We start from the raw sequence: 18,318 nt of genomic DNA on the forward strand, positions 1-18,318 counted from the left end.
TTTGGGCAGTGTAGCCCTTGCCAATAAGAAATCCACTGTATCTCTTGGTTATCTTAGATCAGTTTTTAAGGCTTTGGTTCCAACAAGCATTTTCTGCAGGCAGCTTTTCATGATTCTACTGTATTTTCAATGATTTATTTACACCAATGAAATCGCCCAGCAACTGTACATGCTGACAGAAGGAATCAAACTACTTTTATGATGCAATTCAGCCATATATTCACACCAGCTGAATTGTCTTCCTCCAGCAGGTACATTTAAAAGATAATACAAACAGTTTAAAGGAATATTCAAGAAACGGTGATGTGTCTTGACAACATAGTAATTTGTGTGCCAGATGCTACAGCTCATGACAAGCTCCTCAAGTCTTATTTTAACTGCTCTAAATCAGCACCGCCTAAACTGCTCAGAAGAATCTTTTTGATGCCCTACCTGACAATTTTGTCATTTCTTGGTCTTTGTATATAAAGTATTTGCAATCAAATAATAATGCCATTCAGCAAGTGCCTTAGCATCCAACTCTTTTGATTCAGATTCAAAAGGATGTCTAGCCTTCTCAATTTCTGAATGATTAATCACCAGGGGATGAGTCGCCATCCTGTTGCCAAGCAGTTTGTTCCCTAAAGCAATATCTAACATTACCTCTTATGGTAGCACAATTTAACCTCACCAACCTTTATTCCTAGCATGTGAAGCTCACTCCTCAGCCTGTTGCATTGTACTATCACAAATGGCCTTCAGCCATGATTAGTTCACTGACTTTACTCTTAGTTTTGATACCAACCAGCTGTAGTATTCCAGTGGGCAATGTGAAGCATTGCTCTGTTTGCTTGGGTTGGTGATATGTGACATGCTTATGTTTGTAGTAGACACTTTTCCCTCCATACTGCCCACTGTTTAGCTGATCAACAGGGGTATTAACATTGTAAGGTGGTGTTAAGTTGAGATATGAAAGTTCAGAAAGCACTAGACCAGGCGATTTTGTAACTTATTTAACTTATTTGTTGTTCTCAAAGTGAAGAAAAACCTCTTCACTTCCATGTTCTTCTTCAACAATTGATTTGAAAACATTCACCTTACTAATTCCCTTCATAATTTTAAACACTTGTATCATGTAAACCACGGGTGTCAAACTCCAGGCCTGGTGGGCCGCAGTGGCTGCAGGTTTTCATTCTAACCCTTTTCCTAATCAGTGACCAGTTTTTACTGCTAATTCACTTTTTCCCCTTTATTTTAACAGCCATGTTAGAAGGATTCAGTCCTCTGAATTGATTTGTTTCCTCATTAAATGACAGCCAAACAAAAATGAGATGTGAAACGAGCCAACAGATGACCAGCTTAAACTGGGTTTCAAACTCCAACCAGTTTCTTAATGAGAAGCCGATGCTTTCTGTTAATTAAACTCATTATTTAATTCCACGGCTTGTTGCTACTCTCATTATGCAACAGCAGACATTTCCAAAACTGTTGATTTTCTGTTTTATATAAGAACATCGTCAAAGTGTTTTGGTGAGTTGAGGGATCAACTTTACTGAGACCATCACCTTTCTTTATTTTCAGATATTGTGTGATGTGGCGGCTTGTTTTGTGTTCATTATTGTTTGGCTGCTAATTAAGGAAAAGGAAACAACTAAAGAGCCTGAGTCAAGTTAATTAAAATAAGTAATTAGCAGCAAATATTGGTCACTAATTAAGAAGATGGTTAGAATGAAAACCTGCAGCCATTGCAGCCCTCCAGGACTGGAGTTCGACACCCCTGATAAATACTTAACCTTCAGTTGCTTCAATTAAAAAGACTTAAATGTCTCAGTCTTTCTGCACAGCTCATACACAGCTCATATACTTGTAAATCTACTCTTTGTCAGGACTATTAATATAATATGTTAGGAATGATGCCAATTCTAGCATGTCATGGTAGGGGCACCAATGTAATAAATAAATGGTGCTGCTCAAGTAGTAGCTATTTTGATGAACCTGTTAAATAGCAGGGAGGAACATTGTCTTATGCATGACAAATACCGTCTATTATATGGTGTCTATAGGATTTGCCAGCCCCCAAAAATATAAATCAGAATTTGGGTATGAAGAAACATCTTTGGCCACAAATAGGGGTTCTGGAAGAAGTACCTTAAGACTTATTTAGGGTAGACATGACACCAGAAATGTTTTGGGACTGTTACCTGGAAGTGGTCCCCGAAGGAAGCTTTAGGCCGGGTTTATACTTCACATGACGCATGCTCCAGCAGGCACTACTGCTACGCAAGAGTTGTACCGTATGCTTGCGCTCGTACTTTACATAAATCTGGAAGATTCCACCAGGTGGCAGTGTGAGATATCATCACGGTGAGAACAGGTTCGGCTTCATTGTGTTGAGAATTGCCTGAAACACCCATTAAATTCCAAGGACACCTTGCCACAAGATCCAGGGATGCGCCCATTCTAGCTAGCATTGGGCACGAGGCAGAAACAATCCCTGGACAGGGCATCAGCTCATCGCAAGGTGAATACAAGCACTCACATACACTAGCATCATTTTAGTGTCACCAAATCCCCAAACCTGCACATCTTTGGGAGGAAACCGGAGCGCACTGTGGAAACCCACCAGGAAAACATGTAAACTCCAGGCAGGGAACACCAGGGACGTGACTCCCTGTGAGACAGCAGCGCTACCCCTCTGCCACCATATGTAATTATTAACAGTATTTATTATTTAAATGAAGTTAATGATTTATCTGTAAAATATAACATATATACTTTAATGCATTTCATCAAAAAAGTTATATGAAGTATAAATCCAAGGATTGTAAATGTGCAGAGAGCTGGAATATCATACATTTAATGTGTTCAGTGTAGCGATTGTTGCTTGTCTGTCAATGCAGGAGGAAGCCCCAGAAGCATGTGGCGATTAACAACTGGGTCAGTTTTAAGATGATGTTTATGACGGTCTACTTCAATGATAAAATACACTGCAAGATTAAAGTGGACATTTTGAGATTTAAACTGAAATTTCCACTTTAATCACCAAATACACCATTTCACTGTGTCCCTTACTTCTTTTTTTTTGTGGCTCAAATCCGCCGCTGTTGTGAAGGTGCAAAAAAAAAAAAAAAGATGGCACAAAAGATGGTATGTGAGACCTTTAAAATGAATCATGTCATTACAATAGGGAATATGTAACACTTGAATATAAAAGCACCACGAATGCATTTGTATGCTGGCATTTTGCTTCACCACATCGAACCATTCATCAAATATCGAAGCACACACATCGATCCCAGAGGATCCTCAAAGAGGCTTTCTGTCACATGTAGATATTAAACAGAGAACTCTGACGTCACATTTCAACTTTTCCAAACCACACTGCGCCCCTCGACTTTTTGCTGGCGCTGCAATTCACGCATGCATTGCGTTCATTTCTGAGGACGGGCTCAGAGGACACGTCAAATGAACGCTGGGAACACGTGCGCATACGCGTTCTGAGCGTGAAGTATAAACCGGCCCTAAGAATTCCCTCTGGTCATCAGATTACCAAACTCGAGATTGAAGGAGTACTGAACAAAAGCTCAATTGAAAAAAGGAAGAAAAATCTACAGAGAGAAGGAAGCAGTGCTGTGGAAGGAGAGATGTGTTTATTTCAGGTATTTCAGTGGGCAATTCAACTAATTACTGTAAATGGTAGTTACGGGCCCTCATTTAATACAGCATAGATGTCATAACTTAGACGGTTCCTAAGCACCAAATCCTCAAAAACTGTAGCAAAAAGCTTTGTAAGTGGAAGGATCTTGAAGCAAAAGGGGAAAACAAAGAATATTTAAATATACAGTAAACATATGTATTTTATATAAACACTTTGATACAAGGAAGCTCCTAGGAGCACAAAAGCATACAAGAGTTGCCTTAAATAGGCCATCCAGTAGCAAAAATGCCCCAATACGATATCTAAAAGAATGGTTAGAAAAACAGCAGGAAGATCAAAAACCCAAGAACACAAAAGAATGAATTGCACAGTAAGCAGAACTCACTGACAATATAAAGAGCATTTAATGAAGTGCAAGGGGCTGCCTGTTATCTCAGCTTTTATAGGGTTGACAGAGACAAACAAGTGTCCCTGCCTCTTGGGGAAATAAAAGAAACAAAATAGAACAAACATAGATGCATAAAAAGTTTTTAAAAAGAATAATGGAAATAATTAACATAAATAATAATATTTACACAAAAAATGAATAAAATGTCAGCAAAAAAGAGATTTGAACACCAGCCAGTGGAAGAACCCTGGCTGAAATATAACAATAGGTAAGGGGTGTAGCTTGTTAGAATTTTTATCATGTTCAAGTATATATTCTGTTCTTTCTTGTGTACATATCATTCATTTAATAATTGCATGTAGTACTTGTTGATTTTGACCTCCTTTTGTTTTTTTTTTTTAATTATTTCTGGGATGATTCCAGGTCCCTATACTCCACACCTTGCTATCTTACAATCGGTCTACTAGCTCTTCTCTGGACTTCCTCTACTGTTGTTATGTCCTTTTTTAATACAGAGACCAATAATGCACACAATATTCTAGATTAGACTCAAAGGTATGCTTTTTAACCTTTCTTGATGTGTATTCGCGTCACAGCATGCTATGCTATCTAAAATCCTTTTAAACCAATAAGTAGTCTGTTTACACCATTACAACTTTAGCCTTTGATTCACCCTAAAGACAGTGAAAGAATGTTGTTGGTCGTGCTACCATTGAAAATGATTTTGGAATCTCATGGAAGGTCAAATAAAATTAATTCACTCACTCTACTAACTGCTAAAGGTTCCTCCTGCATGTCCACTATCCACAACCCTGCACATCTACATGAAAATGAAATGACTGCTGGGAGCTTTCCATAGTCTGAGAGGTGACCAAGGTAGAACACCAGCCTAAAATCATTGAAGATAAAGAACACACTGAGTGCTCCTCTGTGATGACCAATGGTTTAAACTCCATGTTACGCCTACTGTCAAATGTCCTCACCTGAGGACAGGCAAACATGATAGTTTTTATTTAATTATGTGAGTAAATTCCCTCACTATTAAAGATAAGTGTCAGTAACCCTATGAAAATAAATTATGCTAACAAGAGCAATTAGATTCTGTTCTTTTTTATACCTCATGACATTTGTGATGTTATGATATAGGGGAGCAGTGGTTAGGGTAGGTAGACATAGGGGTTAATGTATTGCAACAGGAATGAGCAAACATAAAATATTTTTCCATAAAAATAAGAAATAAGCCAAGTGATAAGAATTTCTTGTAATTTTATTACGCTGAACATATACCTTACGTATAAGAATGCTGAATGCTAACAGTGCTCTATTAAAACTTACAGTTCATCAGAGTCACCAGAGCCATTAGAATTCAAAACGCGTATAGCACTGGGAATAAAAGAGTTCTTAAATCTATTGCTTTTGAGCCTTGGGAATCTAAATCTGCAACCTGATGGCAACAATTGCAGCTTTGAAAACAGAGGATGCCTGCTGTCTGCCAGAATCGAATTGGCCTTCTTTCTAACCTGCTTGTCATATAGTTCAGTAAGAGAAGAATGCTGCAGAGAAGTAATTTTATTACCAACTCTGACAGTATAGTTGAAACAGTTGTGTTTTTAAAACTAACATTCCCAGACAAAGATATAAAAGCAAATGTAACAATTGATTCAATAAAAGATTTTAAAAGAGTGCCATTGTAGTTGTCTGCTTTAAAACAATTCAGTTCCATAGGAAAGAAAAGCCATTTCTGCCCTTTCTTACCAATTTGTTCACCATTTAGATCAAAGGCCAATCTGTTACCAATGATTACCATTTCATGTTTGTGATGCTCCATTATCTCTTATTATTATTGTTCAGATAGGAGACAAAGGCAAATCTCACACCACAATCACAACATTTAGATACTTCTTCAATAGTAGGTTCCTAACTGTCTTAACAGTAACAGAGTCATCCACAAATTTTAAGATATGCTTATCCTTGACTGATGTTTGATAATCATTTGTATACCAAATAAGAAAGATCTCATATCATAAGATGAACTACTGTCCCAGAGGAACAACTCTGATATTGTTCTAGGCGCAAATCTAGAAACAAAATCTAGAAACTCTTGTTAGGATATAAATTGACAGACATTTATCACTATGAATATCATCACAGAATGAAATATCACAGCTTATTGTGTCAGTCAATTCATCAATATCTACACATAAATCTTTAAAGATTGTCCAGTGAGTGTATTGAAACACTTTATCACTTTTTCTTTTAAAGACTGTTTTATTTTATTTATTTATTTGTAACATCATAATTTACAGAAACATATAAGGTGATTGAATCTCCAAATAATAATAGAATAACAACAATCTACTATACAGGGTGAGTCAAAATTATGTTAACATTTGAATGGTGGAAACAATTTATTCACAAAACATACTTCATATGTGCAAGAAGATTTACAGGAATGTCTCAACCTGTTCACCATCATGTTCAACACACAAACGCCAACGAGCAACAGTACCAGTTAAAGCCCGGACACACATTTTGCGGGGAATAGATGATACTACAGTCCATTTTCTGTCCTTCAGATCATTGATATCACAAACTTTCCTGCTATACATGCGCTCCTTCACCATACCCCATGACTAGAAATCACAGGGTGTCAAATCAGGGGAGTGTGAAGACCATGGCAATGGTCCACCATGACCTATCCATCGTGGATTTGGTGATGTGACAAAAGAAGAAGTGTGAATGTGAGATGCACAAGGAGGAGTAAAGACATAGGCGGCACGCTATGATAGTCAGTCGCCTTCAGACTGACAGTATAAAACTGGATAGGAGGTGAGAAAGGTGCCTCGAAATTAATGACAGAGTCTGAGAAGTGGGCTTCACTGGAATGCACTTGAAAGACATAGCAGCGTCTGATATACTGTACGTTGACGCACGTGAATAGAGAGGAAAGGCACTGAAGGTATGTGTAGGGAAAGAGACAGCCAATACTTTTTAATTATTCTATTACTTGTCTTCAATAGGTACTGTGACTAGTTTGATATAAAACACCAAAGCCGATGCAATATACAGTCATCCCTCACCTATCGCGGGGGTTACGTTCCAGAGCCCCCCGCGATAGGTGAAAATCCGCGAAGTAGCGACCTATATTTATTTTATTATTTATACATATTTTAAGGCTTTATAAACCCTTCCCACACTCTTATAAACCTTTCTCACTCTCTTGTTAACCTTTCCCACACTCTTGTAAACACTTCCTATGCTCTTAAACACTTTCTACATTCTTAAACACCGCAGACCAACACTGCACACTGCACGCAGCGATCAGACGTCGATGTGTCTGCACTCGCTTTGTGAAGGGGGGCAGCTGAACTCACGCTGAGCAGAAATGGACTTTGTGCTGCTTCTGCCAAAATGCCTGCTTGTCGCTCTGCACGTTCGGAAGGAGGAGGAGGAGTGGGGGTGTGTGAGGGCTGAACGCACGTTCGCTCAAACCCCACTCCCCGGAGGCGCAGTTCGCATTGTCAAGGGGGTGGGGAGCTGAATGAACGCTAAGGAGAAGTGGACTTTGTGTTGGCTTTGTGCTGCTTGTCGCTCTGCGTGTCAATAATTTAAAAGCCTGTACAGCGCCTATTTTCCTGTCTCACTGTCTTGTCTTGCGTGAAGTTAAAATGTTTTATAATAGTGAGATGTTACTCGTATCCTTAGCCCGACATCCACATATCATATGTGTTAACAAAGTGTGTTTTTTAAGTTTACATGTGTTTAAAGCATGTGGGATGGGTATTTTAAGGCTTAAACTATAAAAATGTTTATTTATATGGTCTTTCTATATCACGGATTTTCTCCTGTTGCTGATGGGTCTGGAACATAACTTCCGCGATAGGCGGGCAATCACTTGTATTTAAAAACCCGTGAAGTCGTGAATCCGCGAAAAGTGAACCGCGAAGTAGCGAGGGATTACTGTAATACACACATACATTATTTAGATGTAAATAATAATATTAACAATGACAATAAAAGTAAGATATGGATCCAATAGTACAAATATGATCAGTTTATATAAAGTGTGCAGTAATATATACCCCTTATGTACCAAATATTAGAGTGGATAGCCTTATGGCCTGATAGAAGAAATGATAAGATGACAGCAGTCTGAATAGTTCATGGCATGGATTGATAATTTTCTGAGTTCTTTTCAGACATTACCTGGTTTAAATTTCCTACATTCACTATCATAAATGCCCTGGGCTGTTCCCACTACTTTCTGTAAATCTTTGCAAATGAGAGCAGGACAATTTCCATACCAGGTGGTGATACAACTGGATGATATGCTTTCAATAGTACAGCCATGGACAAACATGGGGACTTGGGAACTTATGCAGAACTTCTTCAGTCTTCTGACATTACAGATATCCTGTGGTGGTGCCCATATCATATCTCCAGAAATGTGAAGGTACTGACTACCTTCTATTATAGCCCCATTAACAGTTTTCTGTAGTCCCTGACTAGCTGCTAGGTTCAGTTGACATTTAGGAATAATCTTTTATTATGGTACCCTTGTGCCACAGAAGGAAATGTGATAATACTACTGGATGGACAGTCACGAGTTCTCAGGGAGTATAGTAGAGCATACCACCATGAAGGGCTCCTTCATTTCCTGGCCCATTCTTACCACTAGTGACCTGTTAAAAAGTCAAAGATTCTGTTCCACAGGAAATAATTCAGACCCAATGCCCTGAGCTAAGTGATGATAATAGAGTCATTGTGGTGTTGAATGCTGAGCTGAAGTCCACAAATAACATGAACACATTGGCAATCCTTGTGCACAAATAAGAGATTAGCATAAAATGTAATAGAAATTCCATCGTCAGTAGACCTGTTTTGATGATAAGCAAATTGCAATGGACCAAGAGTAGCAGGAAATTAAATGAAATCTTAACATGTCTGTCAAAGCACTTGTTAATGATGAAAGTGAGGGCAAAAGAACATCAATCATTTAAACAGTCAGTTTTATTATGTTTGGGTGCAGGCACAATGAGGGGACATTTTAAAAAAGCAGGAATAGTAGGCAGGAGAGAAGACAGATTGAAAATGTCTGTGAAATCACAATCTAATGTCCAGAATTATATTAGCAACCATCGTGGGCCTTCCTAAAACTTCCACAGTGATCAAAACGTGCTGTCTGTATCTGCTATGGTGAGTGGTTGTGACCTCAAAGCTGGTGAAGAATACATTTAACTGATTTTTTGCACCACTGTTATTCATTTTCAAGTCTGTTATGATTTTCAATACGCAACTTGCATCAGTGGTAAAGGCCACATTAACCCAATGGGATAAAGGTATTCAACCCAGGGCTCAGTTAGTTAAAAGTATCTGAAGAAGAAGTTATGTTTGATCAATATGTGTTTTCAGTATCTGATTGTCCTTAGCCTACCTGAACATTAGCAACCTTAGTTTACATTTTAGAATGTTAAACTCAAAATATGGAATTGGGTCACATAATCACAAGCTTAAGACAAACAAGCAAAGAAGTGCTGGGAAACTGTTAAAAAAAAAGCCAAAGCTAAAAGACTTTTTCATTAGCAAATTGGAAAGAAAGCTAGCTTGTTGGTGTTGATGATGTTAATACAGTAGCCCACATGACTGTGAACCATCCACACACTTTCAGCAAGCAGTTAATGTTTGCCCCACCGGTGATGTCAAACAAGTGTGACCTCAATTCTGTTTCCACCACTGCCACGTATCAGCTGGAATCAGAAATCAAAGCACCTGCCAACAGTGATAATGCTGAAATCAAAAGAATGAAAGGTTCAAAGAATGAGAGTGAGAAGAAGGGAAAGAAAAAAAAAACCCTAACTGGCAGTCAGGGTGCAAATTCCAATGCCAATTTGGAAGGACAGGCCCTGTTTTGTAAATGTAAGTATATTTTAAATCCCCAAAGGACAACATTAAATTGTCACAAGTACAGGAGAATAAGCTGTGAACTGGGAAAATACTTCCTGACTATGCCAGCAAGTTGGCAAGCCACTAGGTCCTCAATAATTAGACCATTAGAACAATCTAGACAAGAACAGTTCATTCAGCTCTTTTCTTTGTGTAAAGAAAAACTTCATAATGTTTGTGTGAAATTTACCCTTAACAAGTTTCCAACTGTGTCCTCGTGTTCTTGATGAACTTATGTTAAAATAACAGTCTCGATCCACTGTACTAATTCCCTTCATAATTTTAAACACTTCCTTTATGTCACCTCTTAATCTTCTTTTACTTAAATCGAAAAGGCTCAGCTCTTTTAATCTTTCCTCATAATTCATCCTCCGTAGCTCTGGATTCAGCCTAGCCACTCTTGTCTAATTTTTTCCCAGTGCTGCTATGTCAATTTTTGTAGCCTGGAGATCAAAACTGTTCATAGTACTCCAGATGAGGCCTCACCAGTGTGTTATAAAGTTTGAGCACAACCTGCTTTGACTTGTACTCCACACCTTGTGTTATATAACCTAACATTCTGTTTGCCTTCTTAATAGCTTCTGTCTACCAGTTAATAGTGTCCACTCCACTATGACTCCTAATTGCTTCTCATAAGGTATAATTTCGATTTTCAGACCTCCCAGTGTGTATTCAAACCTAACATTTTTACTTCCTACATGAAATACTTTACATTTACTGATATTAAATTTCATCTGCCACAAATCTTCCCAGACCTGTATGTGGTCCAAGTTCCTCTGTAATGATCCAACGGCTTCTAGATTATCTGCCAATCCACCTTTATTGGTTTCATCTGCAAACGTAACCAGCTTTTTACTTATATCACCTATCCAAATCATTTATATATATTAAAAAATAGCAGAGGCCCTAGCACTGACCCCTGTGGAACACCACTTTTACCATAACCCTCTACAAACTACACCCTGAACTCCCACTTCTTTGTAAAGAGAGGTGAGGACACAGAAGGTGTTCAGGAGATCAAAATTCTTCCTGGCTGAGCGAGAGTCCAGCACATACTCATCAGAAGTTGGACCGTTTTGCTATTTAATCTTTATAGGGTGTGTGAGAAGAGGTGGGAAATTGTTCATTACCCTGTAAGTAGTAGAAGGAATAGAATCATGTAGATCTTTAAAATATGGTGTTTATGAAATATTCTCAGTGGCCATAAGAGGGCACTGTGGAGTCCTGACGTTGAAACCTTTTGTATCCACCCCTAACCCAAAAGTGTTTCTGATCTTTACCAAAAATTAGCCAATTTAGATATTTAAATCTGTCACAAGCCCATAGGCTAAACAATTTAGAGTTTCAAGGTAAGATGGGCGAGTGTTCATTATTGGGAAGAAGAGAAACTATTGCTATTAGTGAGAGAGAAAGAGAGAGATGGAAGAGGCAAAAAGGGAGAGCTTTGTGGCACTAGACTGGCGTGTATGTGAACAATCAGGTTGGCAGGGGTTCAGGGTTCATGGAGCAATGCTAAGATAGGCAGCAGCATTATTCCTTTCCATATTTTTGGGGGACTCTTTTATTCTGTCTGTGTTTGTATATTATTTGACAATATAAACCTATAATTTTTATAGAATTTTATACAATTATTTAGTCTGGTTGTGTAGGGGTTGCCACAAGACTGTCCCCTATCATACTTTAGTCCATAGTTCGGTGTTATTTTACATTAGTAATGTTTCCTAAAAGTGCTTGGATTCTGGGTTGATTCCCATTTAGGCTACATGTATCCCCCAGTACTCATGTGGTACTGTGCAATAGGATGGTATCCCATCTACAAGTGGTTCCTACCCTGTGCACATTACTACCAGGGTGGGCTTCAGTTTCCTGAGACCCTGTACTAAAGAAAGCAGGTTCAGAAAACATGGTGGAGGTTTTATATTAGATTATAATTACTAATAAACAAAAAGGCATCTGTTTTGAACAAGTCCTCAAATAAAATATTTTTAATGCAAAATATTCTTCTTTATACTATGTATTTATAATGTTCGGAAAAAATCAAAGCACACAGAAAATGCCTCCTACAATGTGTCTTCATTAAAAACTTTCTAACATTTACCATGTGTGTCTTTGTTTTCACAGATCCCTATGTAAAGGTGTCCTTAATGTGCGAAGGAAGAAGATTAAAGAAAAGAAAGACTTCAACAAAGAGAAATACTTTAAATCCTGTCTACAATGAAGCCATAGTTTTTGATGTTCCCCCTGAAAACATTGACCAAGTTAGCCTTTTGATAGCAGTGATGGACTATGACCGGTGAGATGCACTTTTCTTTTAATCATAAAAATTTTAAAAGCAAAGCAGTGCACAGCAGAGTGGAGTAAGCCTAACAAGCAGAAGAAATCTATTAAAATTGCTAAATATTTTACAAGAGACGCAGTCAAAAGCGATTTTCATCAGTCAGTGCAGTCTACAGCATTGAGAAGGAATGATTTATTTTAGTGTTCATTCTGCTTGAGTGTTTAACAAATTTGTCACTTACCTCATGTGTATATCGAGAATGATTAATGCTTTTAGAGGGAATGCACCTCATAATGTGCATTTTGATAAGGCAACAGTTTTTTCATAACACCATACAGTAAATATCTGTGAAAATTTAACTAAACCAATGCTTCACATGTCAATAGCAAGAACACCGTGTAAATGTATTTACTTAAATGCCTAAAATTTCATCTAAGCTATTAAACCTAGTTGGCATACGCGGTTCAAAAATAGCATTAATATAATTAACGTTATCAGTTACAAAAGGGAAAAGATAAAAATCCATTTTTGTTATGTAAATCCCAATTAATCATTTCATGGACTCATAAATTATCTAAAGTGTGAACCTTCTAATTAAAGGAAGGTACACGAGGTGCTATTTTTAAAAATTCCCACTAGTTTAAACACACCTGAGAAAAGCACACAAGCTCCTTCTAAATGTAATCAGCATAATTTGGAGTCATATCATTAAAATATTATTTCATTTTTGTCCCTGAAAGCATTTCCTCTTTGTCATTCCGTAAACAGCTGCTGGATCTCACTGGTTGAATTTTTGTAGCACTCATTAAATGATATGAAAACTACACATATTTTTATGAAGCTATAAACAGTAGCCAGACATGCATTTTATGTAAAGTGATCAATTAAAGCTACTGAAAAATGCACAATATTGCAAATGCACGGCTTTTCATGATTTAGTTCAATGCTCATAAAGGAAAATTACATGCTAATTGTGCAGGAAAATAAAGTAAACATCAGCGTTACTCTAAATTAGACAAGTAAGTAACAATGGAATTAAATACAACTTTGACTTAAAAAATTACTCCTCTGGTAAGTAATCTTCTAAAATGAATTGCAAGGTATGTGGTGATTCAAGTATTGAATATCTGCTTTGATTGAAGACTTTGATATTCTCAATGAACATTAACAGAGACTTGTTAAAGCCTAAAGTGATGTGAAAAAACAAATGTCACACTAAATTAATTGGTTGTATGAACATCAGCGAATTCAAGTGCAAATGTGTTCCCAGCATTAATAGATTTGTGGTATTGTAATGGAAGTTTATTACATTTAGTCTCTATTGTAAAACATGAGTTGTTTGAGTTGTCAAAATAAATCAAACTACTGCAGTGCAAGTTTAAACTAGATGATACAATGTCTGTCAATTCAATTATAAGATTAATTTCTCATAGATATCTTTCACTAATTCATATGTTGCTTAGAAATTCTTTACTAATCATGACACATGGACACAAATATAGAACATATTGTCAGTTAGTTTATTGACTGGGCAAAAAATTGTGATGTTTACCCATTTGAACTAAACAAATGTCAGCAGTTCTAGAAACCACATACAAGTGAATGAAGGAAAGTGTTAAAATGATGTACGTTAACCTTGGGGATTCTGCTCTGTTTTGGTGTGGAAGGTGACATCACAGCACTAGTTAGAGGAAGAGTTTCACTGTTTTCACACAAAAAAAATAAACTATTAGGGATGTTCAATTTATGCATTTAATTTAAGTTACTTTAACTTAAATTAATTATGCTTGCTGATAAGTTTTACTTAACTTGTCTAGTTACATTGACTTAAATTTGTTCAATGTCATACTAATATAATTTATCCATCCATCCATTTTCCAACCCGCTGAATCTGAACACAGGGTCACGGGGGTCTGCTGGAGCCAATCCCAGCCAACACAGGGCACAAGGCAGGAACCAATCCCGGGCAGGGTGCCAACACAGCGCAGTAATATAATTTATTTATGTTTATATTTATATATCTCATGGACTTTTGTCAGTACACACTTATTTTAATGTTAAGCATACTCAAAATGAATAATTTTCTAATCCTCAAAACATGGTATTCCCATTTCTCCTATACACAGTTAAATTAAGTTGAGCAGTGTGTACATGACTAACCCATATTTGCATAAAGTATGATAGTTTGCAACAAGTATTTAAGTTTTTTGAAATGGATTCAGTTACTTTACATGTACACAAAGTCTTTCATTTAATTTAGATAGATAGATAGATAGATAGATAGATAGATAGATAGATAGATAGATAGATAGATAGATAGATAGATAGATAGATAGATAGATAGATAGATAGAAGTTTCCTTAAGGGGAAATGCTCCTTACCTATTTGATGTTTTCTGAACACAAAGTTACTGGATCAACTTAAAACTAATGTGTCATTTTAAAACTACTCAAACTAATTGAGTGGAACCACAGTCTATGATTAAACGAAGTTTATTTAACAAATCATTTTTTTCACAATACATGACAGCAGCATCACAGTTTAATCTTTAAAATAATTGATTTGTGCTTTTTCTGTCACAGATTAGCTCCTTTTCTGTCATAAGCCAGCCAGGGAACAGATAAATTCGGGCCTAGACTCCCAGACGACAGGGACATCACTGCAGCCCAGCAAGGCAGTTTCCCTCATCTTCGGTGTTAGGTGGTGATACCAGTCACACTCAGAGCTACACATTCACTCCGTTACTCTGTCAGGGTACCTTACCAGTTATCCAAATAATGAAAAAATACACTGTTCACATATTCATTTCCAACAACATCCAACTTTTGCAAACTATACTTAATATAAAATTACTAATCATCTGTTTAAAGCATTTTTTTAAATATATCCATTCATTTTAATAACTCAGCAAATTCAGTTATCCTCGACCAGTTAGAAAATAAGATTGGAAAAGGGAAAAACACTTCTATGCATGTGTTAAGTAAAATATTCAGTAAATAAGAAAATGCCTTTATTTACTTTCACAAATGAAGGTCAAAATAGACGTCTTTATTAGTCCAAGTAACCTGCAGTAACATCTACCAGTTTACTTTGGCCAACTGGCTATAATGACGGAATAAGAATCTGAAATACGATTAATTTATTTGCATATCATCTGAATTATTTAAATTTAAACCAATCAGCATACAGATAAATGGTATATCCTTATGTCATACTTATATATTTGATACAATCTTAAGGTCGCAAAATAGTTAACATGTTGAAAGTCTTAGACACACATGTTTATTTCTAAAAGAGAATCTTCTTATTTATATAAATTCTTAAAATAAAAAGTTTTTTAATAGTACTTACAGTGGTGTGAAAAACTATTTGCCCCCTTCCTGATTTCTTATTCTTTTGCATGTTTGTCACACAAAATGTTTCTGATCATCAAACACATTTAACCATTAGTCAAATATAACACAAGTAAACACAAAATGCAGTTTTTAAATGATGGTTTTTATTATTTAGGGAGAAAAAAAATCCAAACCTACATGGCCCTGTGTGAAAAAGTAATTGCCCCCTTGTTAAAAAATAACCTAACTGTGGTGTATCACACCTGAGTTCAATTTCCGTAGCCACCCCCAGGCCTGATTACTGCCACACCTGTTTCAATCAAGAAATCACTTAAATAGGAGCTGCCTGACACAGAGAAGTAGACCAAAAGCACCTCAAAAGCTAGACATCATGCCAAGATCCAAAGAAATTCAGGAACAAATGAGAACAGAAGTAATTGAGATCTATCAGTCTGGTAAAGGTTATAAAGCCATTTCTAAAGCTTTGGGACTCCAGCGAACCACAGTGAGAGCCATTATCCACAAATGGTAAAAACATGGAACAGTGGTGAACCTTCCCAGGAGTGGCCGGCCGACCAAAATTACCCCAAGAGCGCAGAGACGACTCATCCGAGAGGTCACAAAAGACCCCAGGACAACGTCTAAAGAACTGCAGGCCTCACTTGCCTCAATTAAGGTCAGTGTTCACGACTCCACCATAAGAAAGAGACTGGGCAAAAACGGCCTGCATGGCAGATTTCCAAGACGCAAACCACTGTTAAGCAAAAAGAACATTAGGGCTCGTCTCATTTTGCTAAGAAACATCTCAATGATTGCCAAGACTTTTGGGAAAATACCTTGTGGACTAATGAGTCAAAAGTTGAACTTTTTGGAAGGCAAATGTCCCGTTACATCTGGCGTAAAAGGAACACAGCATTTCAGAAAAAGAACATCATACCAACAGTAAAATATGGTGGTAGTAGTGTGATGGTCTGGGGTTGTTTTGCTGCTTTAGGACCTGGAAGGCTTGCTGTGATAGATGGAACCATGAATTCTACTGTCTACCAAAAAATCCTGAAGGAGAATGTCCGGCCATCTGTTCGTCAACTCAAGCTGAAGCGATCTTGGGTGCTGCAACAGGACAATGACCCAAAACACACCAGCAAATCCACCTCTGAATGGCTGAAGAAAAACAAAATGAAGACTTTGGAGTGGCCTAGTCAAAGTCCTGACCTGAATCCAATTGAGATGCTATGGCATGACCTTAAAAAGGCGGTTCATGCTAGAAAACCCTCAAATAAAGCTGAATTACAACAATTTTGCAAAGATGAGTGGGCCAAAATTCCTCCAGAGCGCTGTCAAAGACTCATTGCAAGTTATCGCAAACGCTTGATTGCAGTTATTGCTGCTAAGGGTGGCCCAACCAGTTATTAGGTTCAGGGGGCAATTACTTTTTCACACAGGGCCATGTAGGTTTGGATTTTTTTTTCTCCCTAAATAATAAAAACCACCATTTACAAACTGCATTTTGTGTTTACTTGTATTATATTTGACTAATGGTTAAATGTGTTTGATGATCAGAAACATTTTGTGTGACAAACATGCAAAAGAATAAGAAATCAGGAAGGGGGCAAATAGTTTTTCACACCACTGTAGGTCATCATTCTCCTGTTAAGAGTTCTGGAAATGGGGGTTGAGAGTATCTTGGTTTCACAGAAAAGACACACTCAAAACACTTAGAAATAATAAAACGCAAAGGGATACATTTTTATCTTTTTCTGCTTTAATTCTACCCCTTTGCTCTTTCAGAACAATTAATCAAATCATTTGTCCTTCTTGTAAAATGGTAGGAAAGAAAGAAAATTCTGGTGTTTCTCCAAATCATTTTCTGTTTCTGCTGATGAAGAGAAAAAATTCCCTTACTGCTACTCTGCCCTGTCTTTTTATCTTATTTAGCTACACGTGAATATGAATCCCAGTGATGTAGTGTCTGCTTTGTTTAGCTTGATCTTCATGTTCATTGTGTACTGCTTGACTCTTAAACATGTTTTATTTGACAATTTTTGCTCTTTTCAGTTTAGGTTTGATTGAACTATAATTCTGCTCATATATGTGTTCTTCTTTATTGTATGCATCTGTCTAAAGTAGAACTATATAAGGCCAGCTCTTTTAGTACCCATGAGCAGCTTAGCCAAAACAAAATATCATTAACAGCAAAGAAAATGACAAAATCAGCAAGGAGAGCAATTAGGGTGGAATTTTTGTTTTTTTCTTGGTCTCTTTAAAAACTGTATATCTGCAACTCAATTTTCTTGTTTCCATCTTCAACACTGTTGTTATTTGCATTTGTCTGAAGATTTCACAGTTGCCTTTATGTTTTCTGTTTCCTGGGTTTTATACATTAATATGTTAAAATTTCATCCGTTTTAAAAGTGTAACTGTAAATGTTAACAAACTATGACAAAACATGAAAAAGATCACGAAAAAAAATATTATGGCCCATTTTCACAGCGTAGGTCACAATGAGGTTATTGGAATCACTCGAGTAGGGAACAGTGCCGAGAGCCTTGGACGTGACCACTGGAATGAAATGCTGACATATCCCAGAAAACCTATAGCTCACTGGCACTCATTGGTTGAGGTAAGTATTGTCTGTATTACTTAAAAATTTTATGTGTTAAAGGTTTTACACATTTGTTGGCTAAACTGGCTTATCCTGGAATATCTGCAGTAGAAAGAAATGCTTGATGGGATGTCA

At 37.0% G+C, this 18,318-nt stretch overlaps 1 protein-coding gene across 4 annotated transcripts in view; it reads left to right on the plus strand.

Moving 5' to 3' along the window:
• The window catches only part of LOC114645959 (synaptotagmin-9-like), a 300,882-nt gene that overhangs the window by 268,122 nt on the left and 14,442 nt on the right, over nucleotides 1–18,318 (plus strand). For 2 of the 4 annotated variants that reach the window (XR_007934104.1, XR_007934105.1), the window contains exons 5-6: nucleotides 12,090–12,261; nucleotides 18,077–18,201. Coding sequence is in view for 2 of the 4 variants with exons in the window: in XM_051922775.1 (XP_051778735.1) it covers nucleotides 12,090–12,261; nucleotides 18,072–18,201 (302 nt within the window). In the remaining 2 variants the exon portion in view is untranslated. Of the gene's footprint in view, nucleotides 1–12,089; nucleotides 12,262–18,071; nucleotides 18,202–18,318 lie in introns of all 4 variants that reach the window. The other 2 variants (XM_051922775.1, XM_028793898.2) reach the window with 1 other exon arrangement.

Source organism: Erpetoichthys calabaricus, chromosome 2 (assembly GCF_900747795.2).
Source record: "Erpetoichthys calabaricus chromosome 2, fErpCal1.3, whole genome shotgun sequence".
Taxonomy (NCBI): Eukaryota; Metazoa; Chordata; class Cladistia; order Polypteriformes; family Polypteridae; genus Erpetoichthys; species Erpetoichthys calabaricus.